At 35.3% G+C, this 9,241-nt stretch overlaps 1 protein-coding gene across 1 annotated transcript in view; it reads right to left on the reverse strand.

Moving 5' to 3' along the window:
• Positions 1 to 1,148, reverse strand: part of CNGB3 (cyclic nucleotide gated channel subunit beta 3) — a 71,178-nt gene extending 70,030 nt beyond the window's left edge. Inside the window, exon 1 of the mRNA XM_067290011.1 lies at positions 1,035 to 1,148. Coding sequence (XP_067146112.1) covers positions 1,035 to 1,148 — 114 coding nt within the window. The remainder of the gene's footprint in view (positions 1 to 1,034) is intronic.
• Positions 1,149 to 9,241: the final 8,093 nt, after the last annotated feature.

The following is a 9,241-nucleotide window of genomic DNA, read 5'->3' on the forward strand; positions in this document are numbered from 1 at the left end:
GATTTTGTCACTGAAATTATAAAACAGTGCAAATATCCAGCTAATTCTGGTGACTGATGAACTTCAACATTTCTTTTTTTCCTCACATAATATTTTACAGTTTGTTTTAAATTCTTTATGAGGTTTTAGTTGAATTAGAATATATGTCCACATGCCCCTTCTCATCAGATTACTTTCTTGAGTTTCACGTGCATGACTAATATCTTCTAGCTTCTGAAAAAATGTGGTTTCACTTTCCTAATTATTTGGTTAAACCCTATATTGTTGCAAATTTGGCTTGTGAAGTTTTGATTATGTCAAGATGTAAAAAAAAAAAAAAAAGTAGGGGGGGAACCCCTGAACATTTTATGTGACATTTTGGGAAAAGATAAGATTTTAAAGCTAACAAGTAAAGGAATATCTATCTTTCTGCCTCATTTTAAAATATTTCATTAACTGATATGGAAAGAATGAGTTAATTTTTATAGTAAAGAAGCATTAAATAAAAAAATAAAATATAGCTATAAGCTAACATAGACGACTTGTATTTTTCAAACTGGAATTATATTAGTAAAAGCAAACCAAATAAAATATTTAAAAACCTACTAAATTACTCTTCCTTTCCAACAATTATAGGTAAACAAGCTGATATATAGCTGTATGCCATTCCAATATTTAGAAAGAATATACTGGCATTTTCTGTCAGCAGCGAACAAGGCGGAGAGGAATATATTAGCACATCAAAAACAGCCATATCAGTATTTCTAATTCCTCACTTCAAATACTGATCAAGACCTCACACAAGCTTATACTATGGCAGATTAGTCCTATTTGGAAAGCAACTCACAAAAGGAGTAAATCTATATTTTCTTCATAAAAAAGTCTGGCAGGTGGGAAGAAATAAAGGCATTTATCTGATTTAGCTAAACACTGATTGATATCCAGTACTGTAAGTTTGTTTGAAAATCTAAGCTTTGGCTTTTATGGTCTAGTTGCATAGATACTTTCCAAACAAAATCTAGTACTACTGAATCTATGAAAAATAAAGGCTGTACCTGGCCTGTAGATGGCTGGGGTTGAGGAGGTGGAGGGACACCTTCATTTTTGAATTCTGCTTCCTCAGGTGATAATTTTGCTCTAGAAAATATTAATTTTATTTTATTAAACATCTTTCCCATTCAACTGTCTTGAAACCTCTGCAGCTCTTATACCATGAACAGGTATAGCACTTGTTTTCTTCTTGCCTTCAGTAATCAAGCCAATTAGACCTTTAATCAGCTTTAGATCTGATTAATGCCTTAAAGCAATTCCCCGCACAGTCTGTTCAAGTGACTGTTTTTTCTCACCGTTAGTACTTTTGTTGTACAGTAAGTTTCTTCTAGTCTTAATGGTTAGGATGGTTGAACTATTTACAGAGACTCAACTTCTCATGCACAAATTCAGAGGAGAATGAACACTTTCTAGCTGGAGTAGATGAGTGCCCAATTTTGTGTGTTGGGTATTTAACATTTAATTTATAACTTTATATTTAGAATTGCAGTTTTAAGTCCTAAAGACACCTGTAGTTTAACCAGGAAATGAGAAAGGTTAATCGACCAATAATTCTGGCACTTCACCAGCTACACAGTAGATTACATGAGCTCTCAAGAGGCTTAATTTCTCTGCAGTCCTGATTTGTTCTTTTAAGAAATAATGACACTTCAAAAGTGTTCTGTCAGTACTTGTTTTAGCAAGTTAATTTTTGTTTTATTCCATTCTTTTTATTTGAAAAATTGGAAATTTGTTTCATCTTTCATTTTCCAAAGTCTTTACAGACATTACCATTTTATGCAAAGTCTTACCTATAATTATGATGAAATTAAGTTTTATGTGAATGATGTCTTAGAGATTAATAAAATACAACTTTCTAAAGCTTTTATAACAAAGGTATGATTTTGAGCTTGTATAGACTATGGATCATCCTGTATAATTCTTTGTAAAATTAAGCATGGTTTGGCTTATAAATAAAAATCAATTTTAGACATCTCTAACACCATGTTGATTCAATCCCTGTTAACAAGCATTTTTAAAACTTAATGGTTCATTCTTGTCCTTAATTTCACTTTACTCATTACAGGTCCATACATTCACTTTAAGCACTGAATTTGGACTAACAGTTTATGGTTCACTTAGAAAGTCATCAAGGCATCAACAAATGTAGAACTGAAACCTTCTCCTTTGGTTTATTTCCATAACTACACATTTAGTAATGGTATTAAAGTATTGAAAATGTAGTAATTACATGTGGCTGTCAAACATTGCCTCTGTCTTGAGATTTCTAGTGTCTGTCAAGATGGGTCCGTAATCCTTATTTTATTATGGTGGTATCTGTAAGAATGAGTCAACAAATGACATTAATCAATTTGCAAGCCCTGTTCCTACATTGACACCTACAAGGCAGACCTTCTCAAAGTCAGCTGGACTTCAGTCCTATAAAGGAAAAAAAACCCAAACAACCCAAATGCATGAATTTGTAGTTGTTAGATAAAGCAAGAGCTTTGAACTTCTGTTTTTGTTGAGGTCTGCTGTCTGGCTTACTTTGAAACACAACTCTTTCTGATGCCCCAGTTTGTTTTCAAAGTTACTGTTTGCAATGACTAAATTAGTATCTGAAGTATTTTCACTTAATTATGTAAGTCAGGACTATAGATAGCTTTTCTTTTGGATCTGTAATTCTGCCTTGATGCTCTTTGTACATTGGCTCATAGCAGAAGAATATCAGGAAAAATCTTAGAATATGAGTTAGTTTTTCCTCTACTATCAATAAATTATGTGAGATTTCAGTAGATTAAATTGGCTCTTTTAGGAAACTTTACTCAATTGCCACATACAAAATATATCTGCAGGCTGAACCTTTTCTAGAGCAACTGTTATCTCATTATAAAAATGCAATTCTTTGTTATCAAAAATTTATAGAATAAGTAACTTTGTTCTTTGATTATTTCAAATGGTAGAGGTATGCACAAAAACATAATACACTGAAAACGTAGAGCATTTATTAAAGGAAACTATATATTTATGTTAAGAATTTCTGCAAAATTATCCATTTTCCCCTTTTAAAAGGTGTCAAGCAATAAAGTGCTTTAGTTCTTTTTTTATTATAGTGTTTGCACCGTTTTTTAATTTACAATTAAAAGGCACGCAAAAGGAATGTAACAGACATTAAAGGGAAAGTGCCTTTGGGAACCTGTTAATAACTATTGACATCCATGACTAATGAATGTTATATTGGCTTAGTCTGTGACTAAAGAAATAAATGTTTGGAACCCCCTTATACGATACCACTTTGTAAACAATATGCAGGCCACAACAAACCTGATATGCTGATACCAGTGGAGGTACAGGTTCACCTCCTGAGTCCAGCAGGGTGATTTAGCCTGCTCCAATATTTGGTGTCTCTTTTATGTACTATGGCTATTTAGTTATTTTTATCAGCCTCTGAACATGCTAAAAGCATTTCAGTTAATTGAACATCATGATGTGCTGTTAAGTAGGAAGATTAACTGTGCAGCTGGCACAGCAGATAGCCTGTATCCAATTAGCTTCTTAGGTATGTTGGCTCTGACCAGTGTTTACTATATGCTGTATTTATGGCAAAACCTACAAGGTATAGGGATTTCAAGCCTGTCTCATGCTTTCTTTAGATACAGGTGGAACACATCTTATATTTGTTAATGATGTGCCCTCTTAAATCACAAAGATTACTTCAAAAACTTACAAGATTGTAACGTGCTTTAACTCTTCATGAAACCTCTGAAGTGACCACTTTGTGTTTCAAAGGACAATTTTTCTTTTCAGGGGAATGTTAGTTGCTCCACCATTTAAAGATCTGGCATATTCACAGAGTTTTCCAAACTTTTGGCAATGTTTTTCTTCCAGGGATTTTTTTTTTTTTTTTTAATGAAGGAGGATATTTGAAAGAAGATACTCACAAACTGGATTTTATGTTCTGAACTTGTGCAAGAGATTATTCCCCATGAAATAAGGCAGTATTTTATAAATTGAGGTCATTTATATACCAAATATTCACTTAATTTGTAATCACTGCTAAAGCAGCTTTGAATCTTGCAGATCCCTTTTCCACCATGCCATTTGAAGCTGTACTAAAGAATGCAATACTTCTTAAATCATAAGAATATACAAAGAGGAGCATGACGTCTTTCTATGAATATTTAGAGCACTTCCTAGGGAGAGGAGAACCCTTTCTTCAGCACTGTTGTTGTTTTTGTCTGATATTTGTTATAAAATGCACGAAAGTCCTGTGAGCAGAGATTTAACTGCTGGTGTGTTTAATGGGCATATCTATGAGAGCGAACTCCAAGGACTGCTTTGCATTCCTCAGCAGGCAGCCAGTTGCTCCGTTTGTGGGAATGTACAGATCAATAGATATCATCTGAAGTTTCTCTTTTTGTATTAGATGAATGTTGTGTGTTTTCAAAGATCACAGCCTGTGTTTCACTTCCATTCAGATCTTCCCATGACACAAAATGCAATGTGCAAATGTTTTTCATAGCTATCTGACTTTAGAGCTTGTCTCTGTGACTCAAGGATTTTGATAGCTAAAATGAGGACATCTTTCTTCAGAGCCAGGTAATAGTAGTCAGACAAAAACTCCATTAAGTTCTCTTTAACATTTATCATGACTTTCCCTCTGCACAGTTTAAGATTTGACAATTTTGCCTATTTTTGTGGATTTAAAAAAAATCACAGCATTCACTTATCCATGTTCCTTAATTTGGGGGACTTTGTTAAAAAACTTTTCTCTTTTTCTTATTAAAAAAAAAAGAAAAAGGTTTGGATCTCAGATTTTTAATAGCTACTCATTGTCCTGTTTCTAAAATCAGGTGACACTGACTATGATCTGACTCACTGTGCTTCAATTAAGAGAATGGGTATGCTTTATGCTTTTAGTGAGTCTGTCAGAAGGATGTCTCTTTAAGTGTATTATTGCAGTAATCACCAGATGTATGTACTAACCGTAGCATTCAGAGAAGTATGTTTAGAAATAATAAGGATAAATATCTGAGAAGCATTTGTTGGCTGTGTATGTCAGGATATAGTTTACTTAAAAGATGATTTTTCACTGATTTGGCATAGCTGTCTTTGCACTAATTCATAAGGTTTTTCTTGTGTTGCAGTTTGTCTATTGGCACAAAAGTACCAGGTGCAGCCTCTGCAGCCCAAGTTTGAAATAGTAGTAGGTTTTATGGCCTGGGGGAAGTTGGAAACGTACAACGATCTTGATTGTTTTTGCCTTCAAGAAATGTGGATTATACTTTTTCCTTTCAAATTCAGTTCTATATGTCAAATCCAATTGACAGGATTCCATCAGCTTATAAGAACAAACAGATGGGAATCACTTCTGCAGCAATAAGCTGGAAAAGACAGGGTGCTAATATTTTTTCTTCCTTTTCACATTTCTGTATATAAAAATACTCAGTTAAAGTTGGAGCCATATCCTAAAGATGCATCTTTCAGAGCCTTTCCCAGATCTTGGCTGACCCTGAGTGTGACACTATCATTATCATGCCGTAACATGATGGATGAGTTGGAGGAGGTGAAAAAATTGACTGTCAGCCTGCCAAAATTACAATGGTTGATACTGCCTCTTGCTAGTGATCTTTTTTTTTTGATGAAAGTAACGTGTGAATCAGAAAGGAATGGGGCATAGGACAGAAGGAAAAGAATAAGTCTGCTCATGTTTAAAGTTAACTTCCTTTGGGCAGCAGTTTCAATGAGAGATGAGAAAATGTTTTGGTCTACCCGTAGAAAGCTCTCTACTCTTAGCTTTTTTTTTTCCTTTTTTTTTTTTTAGGACAAAAACAGTCCCACCAGTGGGTGTTTATATCTGTATTTTTTATCCTTATCCTTATGGGCAGAATTTCTTCAATAAAAGCATGTTGCTGCCTAAAATGTGACTGGTGTTAGCTCACAAGAAAGCTCTGTGAGCTTGGGTAGTTCTCAAAAGTCTCTCTTCCTCACTTATAAGTGTATCTAAACCCAGTTGCTAGACCTAGGGGAGCAAAGGCCCTACAGAAAGGTTGTTGTGAGACCTTCCTGGAGCAGTTAAAGCTGTAGACTACCGCTGTAATCCCTACTGGATGACTACACCATCTCAAATTAACACAACTTTAGGTCAGATTAAGGTGTGGAGGAGTCCTAACCTTAGTTTGTAAGTAGTACTGATTTGAAATATATCAGAAATCATTCTGATGTCAGAATTAAACAGCCTAAAAAGTGGCACTCTTGTCCCACATCTAGCCATAGAGTCATCTTATACTAGTGGGGTCGGAGTCCCCTTTCTCTTCCCATTTTTTGTGCATCTCCATGGAGAGGAATGGGTTATTAAAGGTAGGAAGAGATTCTTTGTCATATTCTTTAGGTGGGAAATCATCTGTACAAGGTCACTGGTTTGGATACTTCCCATGTGAAGCCCTCTGCATGTGAGGCTCTTGAAGAGACACTGTAAACTAGGTCACTGGAGTTCTTTAAAATATGTGAGATAGGCTGTAAAAAAAAAACCCTCAATAGCCTCTGTTTGAAGACTGATGTGTGTTAGCAAAACTCATTCTGCACTGTTACAGTTTTAGTGAATATGGACTGCAGCTATTTACAGTAGGGAAGTTGGCAAGCCTTCCTCTGCTGAATATCTTCAGTAGGAAACCCCAGGAAGAAGATAGCTAGGGAGGACAGGCAGCATTTTCTTTTGAGAGGACTGTCTCCTGGACTGGAACCTGAACTTCAGAGTGAACCTACTTGTGCTGGCTGCGCATCAAATTTAAGAACTTTGACTGCAAACCACTAGATGAGTTGTTTTCACTCCTCTGAATGCTATTTACATTTGAAGATGCTTGAAAGCAAATCACTTTGGTAAACTTATTTTCCTCAAAATGCTAGTAGGATCAGTAAGATCTCTGACCCATGTATGCACACACTGAAATATTAGGGTGCCCAAGTGCTGAATAAGCTGCCAAGACTCCTGGAAAAAAAGATGTGGTTCCGATATTTTGATTCAACCCTTGTAAAAGGGCAACAACCTGGCATGCATCTTGCTTCTCTGCTCTTAAAATAAATAAATAAATAAAAACTGGATATCTCTTTCACAAACTTTATTATGGTCAGTAGTAGAATTGTATTTATTACATTGCTTGAGGTAGAATCTCTGTTCTTGTAACAATCTGGACCTGTAGTCATTTAAGCAACTGAATAAAGCTGCAGTTACTTAAGAATCATGATTTTACATGTAACTTTATACTCACAGCTAGAATGTAAGAGTCACTATTTAGTCACTGTGTTCATGTGATCCCACAACCATCTGGTCATGACTGAATTTCTTAACTTTATCACCGTTTCTCTCTAGGAAGATTGTAATTCTGTATCTGCCTTTCTGTACAGTTTGTGTAGGAAGACCAGAGTTGACAAGGTTGGTAGTACTTAGTGGTTTTCCTTATTTTTAAGAAACACATAAGAAACTCATCAGGTGAGTTTAACTCTCTTAATTGTCAGTGTACCAGAAAAAGGATACTTAAATATACATTAAAAGCAGATACATTCTTGAATCATTATATCATTACACCTGTTCCATTTAAGAAATCAAAGCCATTTAACGTGAGGTGAAGAGCAGATCCCACAAAAGAAGGATTTTTTTTTCTGTTTAAAAAAAATTGAACTCTCTCTTAATTGTAATTTTTTCAATATGTAATCTTATTCTTGGTGCATGGTGACCAACCTCCTCTCAACATTTCTCAGTTATATTGTCTTCTAGTAGGAAGAGGGAAAATGACTTACGAGGAGAAAATATTTTAATTTTTTCTATACTTTGAGAAGTGTCAAGTTTCCCTTTTCAACAAAATTGAGAATTGAGGTCAAGTTTAAGAAACAAAAGCAAATGTGATAATTTTTAAGTGGTGCACTCCAATTTTTTTTTCCCTAAGGGTATTTTACTTTTCAACTATTTTAGTCACAAAAGCTTGACATACTTTTTGAAGAGGAACTGGTGAGATGGACATATTGCTTAATTTGAATTAAAAAGGATGTGCAGGTGCGTGACAGGCACCTGTGGGAAAGAGTAGAAATAAGCAGGGAGGATAAACATCTGTGGTAACTGCTTTTCTACACTCTCTTGTAAGCAAATTATCACTGCAGGAGGAGGGGAAAGTGATGCATTTAGAGTTTTTCATGCCAGTAATGTTAACACTTGTATAATGTTAACACTTCTATCTGAGGAAACTGGATATACCAAGGAAATTGGTTATAAATTGCATCTCTTCTGGAAAGCTGAAATTCAGTGTGTTATCAAAAGAATGAAAGCTCTAAGAAGTCTGTAATGTATTCCTCTAAACTCATCCTGTTTTCTATGTACCCTTAAAGCATCCTCTTCCCACTGCAGTGACACTAAGCCTTATATTTTTGCTAACATAAATATTTAAAGCATGCCACCAACACAAACGATCTAATCTAGTCAACAACATAGCAACAATGAAAAACTGAGTGCTGCAGGACTTGTGGTTTTGCAGGGAAAGAAAATTCTTTAAATATGGAGGCAATATGGTCTAGTTGATAAAGCACTAAATTGGGCTTTACCCCAGTTTCAACCAGTCCTCAAAATTTTATGCTTCTCTTCCTAAAGGAAAAACTGTAATTATGGTGTGAGGACGTTTCTTTCCCTGCCACGCATGCATCCAGACCATCTATTTGTTTTTGATTCTAGCTTTTTTTTTTTGCTTTTGCAGTTGTGATGAATGCCAAATTGGTTGTTTAGATGGGGAAACCTCTGCTTATGTTTAAGCCATTACTAATGGTACTTCCAGGGCAAATTAACAACCCAGTTTACTCTGATCTGACTGTGCTCGACACAAACCAGATGTTAAGCAAACATTTTCTTTTCCTGTAAGTGGCTTTGTTCAGTAAAGTAATGCCTAGCATGATTAATTTCTGCCCCAAGTGCTATATTGGCTGCTGCTTTCTTTTAATGGAAGACCAGGCAAGAGTGATGAGAATATTTTAATGCAACACTAGTGGGTAGTATCCCCAGCTCAGATACACGATCTGGCTTCAGTTCTGTCTCTAAGGGATTCATATTCACAGCTTCCACTCTTCTGGAGCACTAAGTTGACCTTTCATAAAAAAGAAAAGCAGCTATTCTCGACATCTCCTCCTGAATCAACACTGTTGTATAGATTATAGCTCAGACTGAAGCAGAAGAGAGAGGGAGAACAAGAGG

Source organism: Apteryx mantelli, chromosome 2 (assembly GCF_036417845.1).
Source record: "Apteryx mantelli isolate bAptMan1 chromosome 2, bAptMan1.hap1, whole genome shotgun sequence".
Lineage (NCBI taxonomy): Eukaryota > Metazoa > Chordata > Aves > Apterygiformes > Apterygidae > Apteryx > Apteryx mantelli.